This window comes from Lactuca serriola, chromosome 8 (genome assembly GCF_051521515.1).
Source record: "Lactuca serriola cultivar US96UC23 chromosome 8, Lser_US96UC23_V15, whole genome shotgun sequence".
Classification (NCBI taxonomy): Eukaryota; Viridiplantae; Streptophyta; class Magnoliopsida; order Asterales; family Asteraceae; genus Lactuca; species Lactuca serriola.
In genome coordinates this window covers 36,791,387-36,811,115 of record NC_136415.1, presented here as the reverse complement: position 1 = coordinate 36,811,115, position 19,729 = coordinate 36,791,387, and the positions used below count along the sequence as shown (strand labels likewise).

The window sequence follows — 19,729 nt, the reverse complement described above, 5'->3', positions numbered from 1 at the left end:
AAATCAAGTAAATGACAAGTGGAAAATAAATATTTCAAAATTATGACAAAATGATATGTGACATAATGAATAAGAGAATGACACATGACAAAATTATTTTTATTTATTAAGGAAGATAATAATAATAAGTTAATAACTAACATACCAAAGTTGTAAGATTTGGGGGTTGGCAATTGAATGTTCCGTTGAAACAAAAAATGAAACTCAAAAGAAATAATAAACTAATTGAAAGAAATAAGGAAAGAGAATTACATTTTCTCGACGACTTTAATATCATTAAGATATTGTTAATATTTACTTTATAATAATCTTCAGAAGTTATTGATGATATTGATTTCGTTGAGCAACCATCTCAGTTAAGAAATTGATAACATAACCAGCATATAAAAGTAAAACAATATCACATGTTTATTAAAACCCTATTTCAAAGCATGCTGATTTGAAACCAAGAGACTGAAGACCTTAGACTTTTTTTGTTTCTTGAAAAATAAAGCTTCAGATAGTCGAACTTCAGTAAGGTGCCTTTTGATTTTTGAATTGCACACAAAAAAGAGACATTCACATTTGGGCTTGAAACAACTAAAATTAAAAATATCAATCTAAATGGGGCCTTATGACATTGGGGCCCGGTCCATAGCGTATAACTTTAACAAAAAAGACAAATAATATAATGTGATCAACTTATGTTCTATTATGTAATACAAAATGATAAAGATGCATATAATGTCGATTAATCATGCTAGGTTGCTTATGAGCAAACTAAAGAAGCCAATCTTGGCCGTTGATTAAACTCATCTTGTAGTCATAATTAGTAGAAGCGATGACTTTTATAACCTAGGAAACTTTCAAATGATGTTGAATCAAAGATAAAGTATAACCATGTAATCAAACTTAATCAAATAACTGAAGTGTACAAACAAACAAGATTATATATATGATACAACTCATCATAATTAACAATATATAAACTTTATATATCTCAAATCAAATATGATACAAATCATCATAATTAACAATATATATAAACTTTATATCTCAAATCAAATAAACACCACCAAACTATAAATTTCAAACAAATTACATGAAAAATCAAAAACCACTTATTCAAAGATACCAAAAACCAAAAGCCAAAAGCAAGAAAACATTATAGACCCACCACCCACTCTTAATAATAGATATCAAAGCAAGCCAACCCATAAACCCATTTCGCTTTTGCTTTTGTAAACTATAATGTTTAATCACACTCCTTCACCTTTTCTTTTTCCTTTTCTTCTTCACTCTTTGAGTGATACCCGGGGATTTTCTCTTTTATTTTCTCAAAAATACCCTTCTTCTCCTTCTGTTCACCTTCATCGGCGTGTGTCACCACCGCCGGCGGTGGTGGTGGTGGAGTAGCAGCAAGCTCCTCCTCCTTCTTATGGCCGCCGGGAAGTTTCTCCTTGATCTTTTCCATGAAACCCTTCTTCTCCTCCGGCTCAGGTGGTCCATGCTGGAGTGGAGCTACATCGTATTTCTCAATCGGTACAGTAGTTTCGTCTTCTTGTTTCGTGAGCTTCTCCTTGATCTTCTCCTTCAATGGCTTCTTCTTCTTCTTCTTCTCTCCATTTTCATCGCACTCTTCGTCACTCGACTGTTAACAAATATCACCAAAGGAAACATACTTTTAGTATGGAAATAAACATATCGTAATGAATCAGAGATCATGTCATTAAGTAAACAATTTGATTCAAAGGTTAGAAATGGAGACAGAAAACTTACGCTACTGGAACTGCTATCGGATCTGTGAAGTTTCTCGAGCAAGCTTTCTTTCTTCTCCTCCGGTTCCGGGTGAGAGACTTGAACTTTCTGCTCAAACTCCGATGAGATCGCGGCCTCTTCGCATTTCTTCTCTTCGTCTTTCTTTCCAAACATATCAAACAGTCCACGATCGGACTTCTCGACGGTTTCAGGCTCCGCCACCACGGTGGATGTTTCGACGCACTCTTCGGTTTTGGGGGCGCTGTGGTAGACTCCTTCGTCAGACATGATGAAAGTTGAATCGGGATTAAGAATAAAAACTGAGTATTTGATTGATTGGTTGTTGTTGTTGTTGGATGAGATTAGAGAGATGAGATGATAGTGTGATTGTATGAGTTGTGAGGGGGTTGAATTTATAGGGACGTGAGACACGTAGTGGACGCGATTAAGTTACAAGTAAGCTTAGAGGATTCTTGAAATGTCGGTTTAATCTGTTAACTTTTCGTTATTTAAATATGTGTTTTTTTATTTATGAATAAAATAAACTTGATGATAATTAGATATTCGTTGTTTATTGGATTATTTATTTATTTTATCTTCTTTGGTGACAAGTGGTTAACTATTTCATTATATGTCGATACTAATTTTTTAACAAATAATATAGAGAGTTCGAATTCAATGACTCATCAACAAAATTATTAATTTCATGTAATCAATATTATGTTGCAAGTGTTAAGTTTAAACTAAAAACTTTAAAAAAATAAATTTTGCAATTCCTTTCAATCGTTATAAATAAATTTATATTTTATTTTGTGATCTGTTTTAGAAAAAAAATTATAATAATAATATGTTTTGATTATTTTCGTTAACTTTTACATTTGGAAAAGTTTTAATCAGTTAGTTAATTTTTTTTTATTTTTTATTTTTTTTTTATTTTTATTTTTTTTGTCTTTATGCTTATTTTTAATTCTGTTTAATGTTTCTTATAGTATCTTTTTGTTTTTATCTTTATTGCATTGTTAGAAATTTGTAAAACGATTCTTAAATTTTTGTACATGGTAAGAGAGATAAGGATGAAATTTGATCCCATTTTTGTACATATCAATTACCTAATTAGCACCAATTGTATTAGGTAGAATATCACTTAACTATTATAAATAATGATACTAAAGCATATATATATATATATATATATATATATATATATATATATATATATATATATATATATATATATATATAGAACACACACAAAAAAAAAAAAATTAAATTCAATATATATTAAACTTGAATCTATGACTTCTTATTTACAAGTTTTTTATCAACATTTTTTTTATATAGCGGAAAAAGTTTAATTAAAGATTAGCAAGATCATGATCTTATCTTTAATCGCTCTATGTTTTGTAAGATCATATGACCGATTATCTTATTCTCGTAAAGCTTTTTACCAATTACAATGAAAGCAAAACATTGTGTATAAAAAACTTAATTTGTCAATAATTATAAAATCATGGAATAAAAAATAATAATCCATCAAGTTGTTAGGTTATATGTGACTTGGTGCAATATATATATATATATATATATATATATATATATATATATATATATATATATATATATATATATATATATATATATATATATATATATATATATATATATATATATATATATATATACAAAATCTTGATTTTTTCATCCATTTATAGATTATCCTAGCAATCAAAAATTGATTTCTAGCAAATGCTAAAACATTCTTGACTCCGAAAATCAAGAATCAATTATATGTAATTTTTTTAACAAGGAAATCAAGAATCTCATATGTATTTTTTTTTATATTATAGATATGACTTGAATTCTTAACTATTGGGCTGATGAATATTATGTCAATATAATATATCGGTAGACTATGAGTCATTTAATCGATTTTACATATGATCGTCATGCCATAAAACTTCGATTTTACATATGATCGTCATGCCATAAAACTTTTTGATATAAAAAAGCGAGATTTATTTCGTATTCATAAAATTCCATTCACTTTATAATCTACGTACGAAACAACCTATGTTTCGATCTCACAATTAACAAAATTAAATAATTTTTGACAAATATCGAAAATAAAGTTGCAACATGGCTTAATCATGAAGCGATGCCGTAAGGAAGGAGTCGACAAGGGCAAAGCATAAAAGAAGGAGAGAGAGACACGCTGTAATGCATTAGTGTACTTATCCACTCACGTCACGCCACGGAGGATGAGAACGTGGATGGATGCATTTCGTGTGGGTCCCATCGTTTATGTCGATACTGGTCATCGTCGGTTGTCAAGGACTAAACAAAGCTTATGGAACATCCACGTGGCATTTTATAATAGGTACATTGAGTTGCCGACTTTTGTGAACATTTATACGACGTCGTGCTTTGTGTTTTGTGGTAGTACTCAAGTTCACGGAATACGTCACACTTGTCCCTTTTTATCAATTCGGTAGGAGGGCCCTCTCTATAGGGATATGGTCGGTTTGACGACTTCGAGGTGTCTCTTAAAAAAAGGAAAAACTCATGGCCTCACGTGTCTGGTGGGTCTCTATCACGTGACACTATCACACTACCTCCAAAACCCAAATAATATGTTAAGGACTACCATTTGACATCAAATACATATATTGTTAATAAAACATGTCGATAAATTAATCTAGAGGTAAATAAACAATAATTAAAGGGATACTCACCGAGACTAAAATGAAAAAAAATTATACTATGATACATCCAACACTCTGTGGTGTAAACCGTAAAGTTGTGTGTGGTACTCATAATCTTTTGAGGAAAGTGATTTTTTCTCTTGGTAAGAAGACTTTGGATGAGATTTGGTATAATATTGTGTAGTTATGTACAAACTTAGAGGTTCTTGATATCCTACTTTCTTTTAGAGGTTCTTGATATCCTACTTTCTTTTATTTTCTAATTTTGTATCAGCTTGGGCGATAATACATTGTTTTGGTATGACAATTGGTCCGGTATCGGTACTTTCGTTGATCTATTTATGTCACTGTTCGAATTAGATAAGCGAAAATCCTATTTTTTCTGAGAGGTTGTCGATTACGGGTCCTAATTGGGCTTGTAATTTTTTTATCTAAATCAGGTGGAAGCCGACGAGCTCAATAGACTTTATGGGCTTATCTCTTTTGTTCATTAATTTATCCGGAAGTCCAGACATATGGAAATCCAAGTTATCTAGAGATGGAGTTTTTTCACGTGAATGATTTGAGAACGCTTATCAACTCGAAGGTTACTCGTGCCGTCAGCAATCCCATGGTGTGGGTTCATCTGGTTCCTTCTAAAGTGGGGTGTTTTGTGTGGTGTGCTTGTTTAGATCGCATTCCAACTACGGCGGCTCTTGCTAAGAGGCGAATGAATGTTTCGATCACCTCTTGTCACTCGTGCAACAATTGTGAGGATGATATTGATCACGTTTTAGTGATCTGCTTTGGACCAGATTCTTAATTGATGCAATATTCAGGCGCGTAATAGTTTCCTCGATTCCGATTCCTTGAGTTGCCATAAGAAGAAGACCATGTTTGTAAAGAATATAAATACCTGAAAAGTCATTGTAGACATTATCATCACCGTTTACCGTAATTAAGAACTTTGGAAATAAATCTTATTTTCAGCACCAACTTCTTCTTCAACTGTCTCACATTCATCTTCAATGTCATAGGCATGTTCTGTATCTTATTTTCAACACCAACTTCTTCGACCCGCTAAACACAGTGTGGAAACTCACCTTTAGTTGCTGAAACACTCAAATGAATCTCTGCCTGATGGTCCTGAAAATCCTCGCGCTATCATCATCAAAATAACATCCAATTATTAATCGGATCTCGACCCATAACCAAGAATCTAACCTACTTAGCCCATAACCAGGGTAAAAAGACCATTTTACTCTTTTTCTTACGTGGCCCAAAAGCCAAGGCCCAACCCAACTACTCAAAAGACCCAAATCCTAAATGGAAACCCAAAGCCCAATTATGGCCCAATCTTCCAAATTATACCCAAATCCATCATGGGCCTAAATCCAAGGAAGCCCAAAATACTAGTCAAAAGCCCAAATCAGAAGTCTAATGGCCTAACAAGGCCCAAACTTAGAAATCCCAAACCGAGAAGGCCAAGCCCAAACGCCCAACTGTTGAGTATGCGGAGCATACATAGCTCATACGCCCAACGTACTCCTCTGATTAGTTCTCTTCATTGGGCACTTAATCAGTTAAGAACTTTTGTCAAATTCTCAGTTCTGGTTCCTATAGGTGACTTATCACGTAGAGTTGGCAACTTTACACTCATGCACGGCTTAATGGGACTCAAAGCTCAAAAAGAAGCTTAATAAAGATCTTAATACATGTATGGACCGATATCCTCCATAAAGTTTGCATTTTTATGAACATGGGGCCTAAATGGAGCTAAGATCTAGCTTCCATTGCTTCTGGAGTAGATCAAAAGCTCAACTTTAACTCAAAAGACTAAAAAATGCAATAATTGATGGGTTTTATACATAACAAACAATCATATGTGTGCATGCAACCCTAATTGAAGGATCTATGTTTTCTCTATTACACATACAAGCTTTGAACACAAATCTAGAAACCCAAGGCATGTACTATTTTCGAAATCAACATAAACTAGGGTTTAGATACATACCTTGATTTGTTATGTAATAATAACAAAGAATCCTTGAAGATCTTGAACTCTTTAGAGCAAGTGCCTCAAATGTGACACCTCTAATGGCTTACAAACACTCTATGCAAAAGCATGAGAGGAGAGGGGAGGATGAGGCACAAGATTTCAGCTCTACTAGGGTTTGGAAGGATGGTCCCAAAATTCTAAGGGGCGAGGCTCTTTATATAGTTGTTGTTGCTTAGTCCCAAAGCTAGGGTTTGCTGGAGGAAACCATAATTTCCAGCTTAGAGCCTAAGCAACACATGGACTCCTAATCAAAGAGCCTTGGACAAAAACTTATAGGGCCTCCCTATATTTTTCGTCCACTCCTTTCCAAGGGTCCAATAGCCCAATTTCAGAACTATCAATAAATTGCAAAACATCCCCTACACTTTCAATCAGTTCCTTTAATCCCATAATTAATTCCAAATTAATTTCTAATTAAATACTAATTAATATTACGATTTTTAATTAATATATTATTCTTATAATATATTAATAAATAATTTTATGCACCAATTTCTTATTCCAAATAATAAATTCAACCTCTTTCTCCAAAATTCATCATGTCAAGTTGCTAGAGTGAAGGCAACCCAAAAGAACTATGCTACTATCAATTCAAGTATATACCAATTATAGTTATGAGCTTAGACACCTAATCCAACAATCCCCCACTTGGATAAGTCTAATAACTATAACTGCAAGTACAACTTTAAAATTGACCAGCACATTGTAGCTCTCAAAAGTCGTTGTCGAACTCTGACCTAGTCAGTTACGTGTCCTAAGATAAGGGATCATATAATCCTCCGTTCTATAAGATATCATGTGGAAAAATGACAGGAATAGAATCATTCTCATTATCCAACAGCTTGTTTCCTGATTTCTGATTTATAATGACAAAGAACTTAATTGAACACATCAATTTAGTCCTGACTGGGCCCGACACAAAGTCAACACCAAATCATCGAGGGGCCCAAGATATTGCTTTTTCCCCTTAAGGCAAAAGGAACAGATAAACTTTGACTTATATGCTTGTACTATTTACTCATCAAATCGTACACAACAATACGTTTTATAACATCAAGTTATTGATGCATTTACGCATTATCAATGTAGTACCAACTCGTAAACAACAACTCATATATCTCGGTTTAAATATTATACGATATTATCGTCTCATAATTACCCGTGATAAATTCCAAGAAGTAATTCTATGAGCGTGAGTTTAATCCAATACTTAAATCCCCATTTCAAAAGTACTTATAAATGTTGCAGCAATCCATTGATATGTCTAAACACTTAGACAATCTACAAACCAATTCATGACAGTCTTAATTCACTACTTACTTCCAAAGTATGATCGATTGTGTATAATTTGAATAATCCAATTATCTGGGAAGTAAAACATGAAAAATGTGAAACATAATGATAAACAATTGACAAAACATAGTACACAATACTTATAAACAAATCTCCATTTATTTAATCATCAAATATCAATTATATTTATTTGTTACAAGTTTCTAAGTATCTATCTAATTACTAAAACTAATATCATCCTTCAAACCAATGTTCCTCGCATGCTGAACGCGCTTAATCTTACTCAGACCCTTTGTGAGGGGATCTGCAGGATTCTTTTCTGTTGATACCCTCTTAACGACGAGGAGTCCTTCTACCCGATGTCTGATGAAATGGTATTTTTTTGTCAATATGTATAGATCTGCCATGATCCCTCAGTTCCTTGGTTAAGGCAACCGCTCCTTCATTATCACATAAAATCTTCATAGGCTCCTTTATGGTTGGTACTGCTCAAAGATCTCCGATGAAGTTTTTCAACCATATAGAATCTTTCGACACTTTGCTTACTGCAATGTACTCTGATTCATAGGTAGAATCAGCCACCGTCTCTTGCTTGTAACTTTTCCAAGTCACGGCTCCTCCATTAAGGGTAAACACCTAGCCTGATTGAGAAAGGAAGTAGACTAGCTCTATCGTTCTGAAAGATGGCGTCACTATACCCTGTAACTCTTAATTCATCATTGCCGCCAAGCGCGAGGACCCAATTGTCACACCCCAAAACCAGAACGGCGGAAACATTCGGGGGTGGAGGATGTCATGTTTAGTATCACAAGACATGCATCATAGTAAGCAAAGTAATGAACAACAATTTCATTAGAAAGAAAGTGTTTACAAGGTATGTGTTCACAAAACATAGAATACATAAGCAAATAGCAAAACAAGACTTGAAGCTATACTGCTACATCTTCTGAATTCCCAGCACGAGTACATGTCTACTAGTTTCCCGAGAATACAAGTTATTTGAAAGAGTTGATCAACAATTAAGCGGGCGAGTTCATAAGATTTTAGTGATGTAAGTAAGTTGTAGAAAGTTGTTGAAAAATGTAGTTGAAATGTAGTAAGTTATAAGTTCCGTTTTCAGAAAATTTCGTCTGTTCCTCCATAAAATCCTATATTTCCTACTTTGATGAAAGATATATGTAAATGATTCTACAATCCTTTATATGAGTACTAAATGGATACAAATTATATAAAACTCAGAGTAAACAAACAATCAATTATGCACATCTGCCCTAAGTCCACAACCAAACAAGGAACAGGAAGTAAGACGGATAGCACACATTCCATTGTTTGTTAGGTCCTCGTTGTATATAACCTTGGTGTATTCACTTGTTACTCATGGAGTTAATTGTAATAGTTCCTTTATATTTAATGAAAAGATCCTTTAAGAAAACCCGTATTTCTTATAATAAAATAGTGACCACAGGGACTACTTCTATAATTACTTAGTTTATACTGGCTATATATAATCTAATATCGAATAGATAGTTAATTGGTTGAATCTGTCCTAAGCCCATAACCAAACAAGGAACATGAAATAAGGTGGAAAGCACATATCCAACTACCTGTTAGGTATTAATGATATATGAACATGATGTATAAACTAAGGTATTATAGAGTCAATCACCTAAAGTCCTTTAAGTTTACATGGGTCTAATAAAATCGATTAAAACCTTTACTGGTAAGTTTCTAGTTTTGTATACCAAAAGTTCGGTTTTGAAAAGTATATGTTGTACTAGAAAACTGTGTATTAAATTAGTGTCCTATGACTTGACCCATACCTGGTACCCCTTATGATGACTTAATGTATAGGGAACATATATATATATATATATATATATATATATATATATATATATATATATATATATATATAACTAAGATTGAATGGATAATAGGCTGGGTGAATCTGCTCTAAGCCCACAACCAAATAAGGAACAGGAAATGAAGCGGAAAGCACACATCCTATTACCTATCGGATCCTATTAATATATATCATTTGATGTATACATTAAGGAATCATAAGGTTAGCATTATGGTCCCTTTTAATGAATGTACTAGACCTGACTGTTCTGTTTGTCGTTTGTAAAATGTAAGTACTGTAGTATTGTATATAGTAACTACTGTTGTACTAATTGCCTTAAATTCATTATTAAGGTATAATGTGATGTCTAGATCCCATACTAAACGTTCTCCATGTCAAAAGATTATGGGAACCAAATGCAACCTCTGCAATCAATTGCAAGTCGTGAACATCCACATTAAAATTATATGATAATGTATACCCAATATAACTATCACCTTTTGTTTAGAACAATGAGTTAGGGATTCATTGGTATAATTATATCATGTAGTTGTTCCATGCTATAGCACCTTAGTATGATCGTTCTGTTATAGTATCTTAGTATCTTCTCGTTATAGTATCTTAGTATTTTCTCATTATAGTATGAACTGAACCTCTAAACTATACCCATTATAGTTTACTAGTATTCTACTTGAACTGATATTGAAAAGACTCATTTTACTACCAAGTTATGCTTGTACTTTAATGTAACGTCCGTAGATCCGGACTCGTCAATTTAGAGGCAATAGGGGTCGAAAACGACTTTTCGACAAAAGTTTATTTATAATAAATAGTCTTAATCAAGTTGTAGAATATGTCACGAGGTTTTCGTACATATAAAGACCGCCGAAATCCGAGTTATAACGAAGAAGTTATGACCCGTCGAAGTTTCGCGACGGAACCGGCACGACACCAGGAAGCGTAAATAGTGAATTTACGATAGAGCAAGATTTAGCCTTAGAAATATAAACAAAAGTCTTATAATATGTTAAACTAAGAACATCGATAAAAAGAACGCCCAAATCTGACTTCGTATGAGGAAGTTATGATTTTTCGAAGTTTCGGATTAGTAGCGTACAACCCGAAATTCGAATAATAGATCGAGCGGTTTTAGCTGACATGACCTAAACGAGAATCTAAGATCTCGTTAAGAGTAGCATAACGAGAAAAATATGGGCGAAAACGGACGTCGGATGAAGAAGTTATGAATTTTTAACGGACCAATCCTGTCCCGGCCTGTTAATAATATAAAATTTAAAATAAATTCATAATTAGCCGACGGAGTCTAAATGAAAGTTGTAGAGTACATTCCCACCTTCACGTGGATATAAAGAACGTTGAAAACGGAGCTCGTATGCCAAAGTTATGATTTTTAGAAGTTGGAAGGTGAATTTACGAGACCTGTTGCGAGATTGCTGACGTGGCACGATCCCAACCGTTGCTTGCTGCTCAAGGCCTCGCTTCGGATGATGACACCTGGTGCAAGGGTTACGCCCAGCGTAACCGAGGAACGCCTCGCGTACGAGGTACGCCCTGCGTGCGAAGGAGGAACGCCCCGCGTAGTCGATCTGCTTGGTCTGAAGAGTAGCCACGTCGCCCTATCCGAAGCTCGCCATCTGGCATCCTTATCCGAGGAGTACGCGCCGCGTAGCCAAGGATTACACCCAGCGTAGTCCGAGGCCTCGCAGCTATAAAAAGGGGGCGAGGGTCTCTGGATTTTTCACACATTTTCACATTAATACTCTTTCTCTCTCTAGTTTCTTTCTCTCTCTAGTTTCTTTCTCTCTCTAAGACCCCAAACCACCCCTAAACCCTATGTAAATCCCATAGTGCCCGAAGGAAGCGCCGAGGCTCCCGGAGTCCCGAGAATAAGTGTCTTTCGGTTTCGAAACGCTGCTCCAAATAAAGTTCCGGTTTTCGTTAAAATCCGTTGTAAGTGAGCTACGCTTACGCAATTTTTAATATAGCTTTCAAATAATTATAGGAATGTTATTAGGTCTTTAAAACAATTATTTGGGCTATTATTATGAGTTATATTGAGTGTTATTAACGCTTATATAATAATAATAATAGTCAGACTAATTAATTTGTCGCGGTTATCGTTAGACTAAACCCTAGTGGTATTGGTACTAGGTTTATCGAAGGAAAATTGTTTTGAGAGTATCGAAGCGCTGTCTGAGTGCTGAGTCACCACCTTTCAGGTGAGTGCATAGTTACTTTCAGCTTACACATAGATATGAAGTATTTTATATAAATTACGTGCTGTGTGTGCATATTATTTGAATACTTGCTATCTATGCTGGATGAACGATTTTATACACGTTTTAAATGATTTAAATTTTATGTGTATTTTATATCTACGAAAATGTTGGGGTAAGACATGGGTAGATGTAATAGATGAAATATGAGTTAGATGATGATTTGAGATGTGAAATAGACCGTGAGGTGAGTGTGAGAGGTGGACGATGTGAGAAGCCTTTTTCCCAAATGATGGCCCCGTCATTCAGCAGAGTATGGATGACAACCACGGACTATTCTAGACAGTCCAGTGGAACACTAGCAGACTCGCAACCTGTAGGTGTTGTGAACGATGTGTTCACCGGTGTACTCTAAAAACCCATTGACATGTATTGCGAGTGGACTCTCGCAAACGATACTGTTAATAAATGAGATAACCCTAGCAGTTGTGCTCGAAGGACAATACTGGCAGTTGCGCCTCATATAGAATGTCACAATTCTGGCAGCTGCCCCTAAGTGATAGAACTAGCAGCTGTGCTTGACAGCCGTGTCATTGACAACAATGGACTTCGTACCTATTCCTTAGGAATGAATGAACAAGAAATATCTGATTCTTAGGGTAGATCCTTAAGAATAAAGAAGATAATGGGGATGGGTAATTGGGTTAACTGTTTGATGATTAAACATAATAATTATATTATTGTGGGTTGATAACCCTATGTACTCACCAGGTTTCCCAACCTGACCCACTCAGTTTATTTATATCACAGGTGTCGATATGAAGTGACATTACACTGAGAGATTAAAGAGATGTAGATCACTAGTGTAAATAAATGTAAGTTCCGTTTATGCTTATGTTCCTATCTTAACGATGACATCCCAAATGTTTTAAAATGAATAAAATACGTTTCTTCGAAAATGTTTTGATAACGTATTTATCGTATTTTTCTGGGAACAAATTCCGCAACATTTTTATGAAACGAAGTACTCTAATTTTTATAAAGCATAAACAAAATCGGTCTTTTTTGGCCGTGAAAATGGGGATGTCACATTTAATAACGGAGCTTTGTTAAACTATAAAGCAACATAACTTTAAAATAGTTTTTGAAATGTTTTGATCACTTATAGAAGACATAAGCAACATTTTGAAAGACATTTATAAAAAAAATTACACAATTATCATTGTGTTCAACTTGTATCCCCCCCCCCCCCTTAAAAGCATTTAAAACAGTTAAAAGATTCATTACGGGGTATGAACTCACCTGATGTGGGTGATTCAAACAGGTATGCGTGTTGATGTGTGTAAAATGCACTTGTTTTATCCCTACTTTTAATTAATAAATTTAACACACAAAGGCAGTGAACCTGTCTTTTAGTGGTATAGATTAGTAAGTAAGGTGTCGAACTCAGGGAACGGGAAATTAAACTAATAACTAATTTTAACTAAAACAACTAATAAAAGTAAAAGGGGTTTCTTCTAGTTTTGCAAGGCTAGAAACTTAGGCACACTAAATTAACTAAATAACTAAAGCAACAACTATTCACCAAGTTTGATAAAGATGTTTCTATTTAGGTTCAACCAATTCACTCCTATGGTTATTTGTATTTATGATAGATTAATTGCTATTGGTTACCAATTATAATGGTTAGGTTCATGTTCATTACTCCTAACCCTTAGACAATTAACTAATTTAAGCGGTGATCAAGTGTTTAAACTAATTAATTCGCTAGATTAATGGTTTGGATTAAATAAGATTTGTAATGGTCAATTAAGTTATTAATTCAATTAACCTCTTGTTTGATGGTTTCTCAAACAAGCTCACACATTAATCTTCCTATTGTCTTATTAATCTTAGTTTCATAATCATTACTTCTAAGCATATGGTTTATTGTTCACATAGACATATGAGGTTAACAACTAAGAGATGTTCATGCAGCCTAATTGTCTTCCAATTAACAGAAAATAGTAGTGATTAATGCATAAGGTTCTTTAACAAACTTAATTTAATAAATCACCAATAAACAATCAAATAAAAACTAATAATTAAACCATAGGAGTTCCTTGGTATTCCCCAAACAGAAACAAAACGAATTTAGTTCATAGTTGCAGTAGAAACAATCATAAAAACAAGGTTTTCTTGATCAAACATATTCAATTCTTAAATCTAAGTGGTAGGATTAACCTAATTTCTTGAATTCTTCAAAAGATTGAAGCTTAGGGTTCCTCAGCATCTTCTAGGGTTCTTAATCGCAGCTTGACCTTCAAAAATCGCCAGGAATGTCGTCCCATTCGATAAAGATTCGGTTTTTATAGATATCTCAAAACAGGGTGTACTCGGCGAGTAGCAGGACCAACTCGCCGAGTAGGTGCATAGTTATCCGTCTTGAATCAGGAATCGTAGCTATCTTCTAGAACATCCTCATGTACTCGCCGAGTAGAGTCGTCTACTCGCCGAGTAGGTGGTCTTTTGTCTCTTATTTTCATTCTTTGATCTTCAATTGCTTCTCCTTGCTTCCATTTTACTTCCAAGCATATCTTCTGGACTGAAAACAAAATTCAAAACATTTTAAGTACCTTTTGTCCACATTATTCATATAATTAATTAAAAATGATTAAGAATATGTACTAAATAATTAACTAATTATGCACATATCAAAATACCCCACACTTGACTTTTGCTTGCCCCCAAGCAAAACTAAATTTTAAACATATTAAAATCATATATAACAACTCCAATCTAACCCAGCCATTATGCCAAGACCGCAACGCATGCATTTGTGTCTAAAATTTTTCCTAAAAACCTCCCATACTCCAAATACTCACAATCCTCATAAACACTTGCCCACTCATCTCGAACTATGCTCATTTTATGCAACCCTCCGAATCCATCCGCAGAAAACCTCTTACCCTCAAGGTATTTTTAATTGAGCAACCCAAGCATACATAATCTAGAATTACAACTTTTTGATACCACTATGGAGCTCTTTTGAATTCATCTCTTCTTTGATATTTGACCTTTGATTTCTTTGAATTTACCACCTTTATTATTTGATTTTTGGTATCTTCAACTTCTTTGGATTTTCTTGGAATTTTGATCTTTAGATCTTCACTTTATTTGCTCCAAAATTCTTACAACTTTTCTAGTAATTCTCTCTTTTTTTTTACCATGTATTCCTCACTTTTTTTCACTCAAATCCCTACATGCTTAAACAGGGGCGCTCAATCTCAACCTTTATTGGCTAATGATAACAATTTTCCTGGATACATTTCAAGTTTAGGCTGCTAAACATATTGCATCCCTCAGGCTGAGCAAGGTTGTGTTTTTGTCTCATGATTTCACTGAAATAAGGAAGCCACAAATGCACTGGAACATATATAGGCTCAACTAAACATTTGGGTCTTCATGCAATTATCAACATAATTCTAACATGGAATCCTAATTTTTCTTTTACCAAAATTTCCTAAATTAAATCCTTAAGTCATATTTTTGGTATGCAACAATTTTTTTTTTAAATTAGCCTAAATTAAGATTCTAAATTTTCTAATATGTGACTAACCCCCTACCCCACACTTATTTTATGCAATGCCCTCATTGCATATTATGCAAAATAAAAATGCAAATATAGAGAGAATTGGAACAAACTCCCCTGGGGTAGCAGTCGATAGGTTGCCACTCTCCTCTTCAGCTCCTTCTTCAATTGACTTTAGCCATGGGAACAGCTCATCCATGGCACGGGTGTCATGCGTCTCGTGTGGTTGACAGCTCAAAAATTCCACGGAACAAGGTCGTTAGAAAGTTTCTAGTAGTAATCCCTCACAAAAAGTGTATGAATGTTGCAGTGAAAATGTTCAAAGCAATTCTGAAATTCCAAAAGTAGCAGGCTACTCGGCGAGTAGGATCGTGGACTCGGCGAGTAGGCCTTGATGCAAAATAAGATCGTGTAATATCGCATGGACTCGCCGAGTAGAGTTTGTGCACTCGGCGAGTAGTGAGTGTTTTTCCAAAATTGTTCTAGTCGCTGCTTCTCTCGACTTTGGTGTTGAAATCAGAAATGTAACTTGACCCTCACTCGAATTCCTTCAGCAACAACACTCCCTATGACCCTCGACCCTTACAGACTCAATCCTAAGGACAAGACTCCATAATTGCTTAAAAATCTCTCATTCCTTTCTTGACCCTCACTAGTTAGTATGCTTCCCTATCTTCAATCCCTGAAAAAAAAACTAACAGTGACACTAATAATCCAACCACCATAAAACAAAATCCAAAGTGTTTAACAATTGTCTTAGAACAAAACATCATAAGCAAAAAAAAACAAATTCTTCAATCTTCATCATCCATTCCAGCTCCTCCTGCTCCACTTCCTCCCTCTCCATCTCTTCTTCGCATCCTCTCATCCCAATTCATGATATAGGGATAGTCGGGTCCAGGTCTTGGGGCAATTTGCATTTGTTGAAAGAGGTACTCGAAAGATTGTTTAGTGTAGTTTACCCCTTGCCCAATATCATCCAAGTAGCGTCGGTACTCTATTTGGTTCCAACCATCATTATCCTCCACCGGAATAACCGGTGGATCCTCCCGCACCCGTTCGCTCCTTTGTCGGACCCGCCTTCCCGGCTCCTCGGGGACCGCCGGCTCATCTTCATGTGGAATAGTGAAGGAATCACCAAACTTTTCAACTATCCGTGCCCTCCTATAAAGTGCAGTGTTGAATGGTGGAGGGTGGATAACCGTGAGCGCCCTAGCCTGCAGTAGATCAAGTATCCCATACGACTTGGCCAGTCGAGTAATAAACATGCCTCCATTTATCTTTGAATTGATCTTCTCTTTGACCGCCCCCTCAGCAAGAAATTTGGCAATGCAGTAAGGAAGGTTGCAAAAAACGTCTGGAGTGATGATGCTCCACAAGTAGAAGATGTCAAGGGTGGGGACTTTTTCCCCATCCTTCCGCATGTTTATCGTACTAGCCACAAACCGGTGAATGAGTCGGTGGATCGGAGAACGAATGTGACCTTTTTGCGCGGTGGAGGGAATGTAGACTCGGTTGGCAATTGTGTTCCACCATGTAGACGCCACCACCTCCTCAGGAAGTTCTTTGCAACAATTTTCCAAGAAGGCTTCAAAATAGTCCGTCATCACCATGTCTTGGTCATAAACACCCAACCTCCATGAGAACTCCACCATGCTGCATTGTCGCAGCTCCCCGCCCAAAGAGAAAGAGATTGTGTTAGGATTATAGAACTCACTACCACCTCGAAATGAGATGGTAGCAAAGAATTCCCAGCACAACTCAGCGTAAACCGGCTCTTGGATTTTAAATAACTGCAACCAACCATCACAAGTGATGTTGGCATGTCCCAAATTGCAATCCTTTACCAAGTACGGGGTGAGTTCTTCTTCCAAACCAACATTTCCCATCCATCCCCAATCCACTGCATTTGGAAGGTGAATTTCCTTCTGCCTAAGTGCCTCCAGTCTGTTTAGAGCTCTTGTTTTTGATGATTTGGACGTAATTTGTTGAAAAGATAGCCATGGCATATCACCATGGCTTCCCCCTCGCGAAGATTGACCCCTTCTTGCCATGCTACCTGTATACACATATCAAGAACACAGCAACAAACAACACCCAATAATTAAAAACAAAAAAATATTGGGTCTGCCTGTGACCTACTCTCCGAGTACACGACTCTACTCGGCAAGTAGGATGAACTGCGGGACTGGGAATGGCTCGGACCTGTGTATAGCAGTTAATAATCCAATTTTCCTACAGGGTTTTGTTGTAATAGATTATCTAACCACAAATCATAAAGAAATTCGTCCTAATATCGCGTAATTCATGGCTAATTTGAAACCCTAGAATTGGAGGAAACCCCCAAATCCGAAATCAAGTCAAATCGGGGCAAATCCGTGATAAAGATCAAACCTTTAAGGAGTTTATAGTGTAAATATGTTACCTTTTTGGTTGAACGATGAGAAACGATTAGAAATTCAGAGAAAGTTGGACGAACTCGCGAAAAATCGCTTGGCTGCTCGAGGGTTGTTGTGCACGGCGAGTGTGAGGGGTAATGGGTGAAAAACCCACTTTTTACAGACTTATTATTCACCCGTGTAAATCGGCTACTCGCCGAGTAGAACGGACCTACTCGCCGAGTACATATGCAGTTACACGTTTTTTCGGGTTACTCGGGTAAGTACTCGCCGAGTACATATGCAGTTACACGTTTTTTCGGGTTACTCGGGTAAGTACTCGCCGAGTATACGGCCCTACTCGGCGAGTAAACCTTACAGTTGAAAATTTTTGTGATAGATTTAAAAAATTTATGTATTTTCTCCTTTTTTTTTTAAAAAAAAAACCTCCACCCCACACTCTAAGCATAGCTTGTCCTCAAGCAGCTATGTTCTCAAAATAAATGAAGAAAAGAAAGAAAAACTAAAGTAAAAGAAAAGGAAAGAAAAGGCAAACTTGAAACTCGGGTTGCCTCCCGAGAAGCGCTTCTTTTTAGGGAGTCATTAGCTGGACTCCTCCCCTTCTACGTGGCTGCATTCTTTTCCAACAACAGCAATTCTTCCATTCCTTCATTACGGGGGACTCCTTCTTCATATGTTTTAACCCTATGACCATTGACCTTGAAAGGCGTGCCATCTCTTGATAATAGCTCTATAGCACCATGTGGAAACACCGTCTTCACTATGAAAGGCCCATCCCACCTGGACTTGAGTTTTCCCGAGAAAAGCTTGAGTCTTGAGTTGAAGAGCAACACTTTTTGACCTTCATGAATTTGTTTATCTTTGATCCTCTTGTCATGCCACATCTTAGTCTTTTCTTTATAGAGCCATGAGCTGGAGTATGCATCATTCCTTAGTTCTTCAAGAGCATTCATTTGCATTAACCGGTTGCTCTTTAGTTCATCCATGTTGAAGTTACAACTCTTTAATGCCCAAAACGCCTTGTGTTCTAGCTCCACCGGTAAATGGCATTGGTTCCCATAAACTAACCTATATGGTGTGGTACCAATAGGTGTTTTGAAAGCTGTACGAAAGGCCCAAAGTGCATCATCTAGCTTATCCGACCATTCCTTGCGATTGCTCCCCACCGATTTCTCCAAGATTCGCTTTAAGGCTCGATTTGTTACTTCGGTTTGTCCACTAGTTTGTGGATGGTATGATGTGGAAAACTTATGGGTGACTCCATATTTCTTTAACACTTTTTCCAATTGATCATTGGCAAAATGTGTGCCTCGGTCACTAATAAGGGCTTTCGGGACTCCAAACCGTGAAAATAGTTTCTTTAAAAACCGTACTACCACTCGTCCGTCATTTGTTGGTAATGCTTGTGCTTCCGCCCACTTAGATACGTAGTCCACCGCCACTAGTATGTATTTGTTTCCTTTAGACATGGGAAATGGTCCCATGAAGTCAATTCCCCACACATCGAACACCTCGCATACTTGGATACTATGTTGTGGCATTTCATTTGGAGATGAAATGTTTCCCACCCTTTGACAAGCATCACATTCTTTGACAAATTGGGTTGCATCTTTAAAAATTGTTGGCCAATAAAACCCAATGTCAAAGATCTTCTTCGTCGTGTAGTGTGCTCCATGATGTCCTCCTGTGGGCCCGCTATGACAATGCTCTAGTATTTTCCGGCTTTCCTTCCCGAATATGCATCTTCTTATGATTCCATCCGCACAGCTTCGGAAGAGGTATGGGTCATCCCAAAAGTAATATTTTATTTCAGCAAAGAATTTCTTCTTTTGTTGGCTGCTAAAGTCTTTCGGGATGTATTTTGTAGCTAAATAATTAGCTATGTCCGCGAACCATGGCTCTTCTCCCA

The 19,729-nt window shown here is 36.1% G+C and overlaps 1 protein-coding gene across 1 annotated transcript; it reads right to left on the bottom strand.

Moving 5' to 3' along the window:
* Positions 1 to 950: 950 nt before the first annotated feature.
* LOC145069961 (dehydrin COR47-like) lies at positions 951 to 2,144 on the bottom strand. Its single transcript, XM_079016893.1, has 2 exons — positions 1,759 to 2,144; positions 951 to 1,630 (listed from the first exon to the last, which is right to left on the bottom strand). Exons 1-2 carry the CDS (start codon positions 2,023 to 2,025, stop codon positions 1,235 to 1,237), a joined length of 663 nt encoding a protein of 220 aa, XP_078873019.1. The 5' UTR covers positions 2,026 to 2,144; the 3' UTR covers positions 951 to 1,234.
* Between the last annotated feature and the right edge of the window lie 17,585 nt (positions 2,145 to 19,729).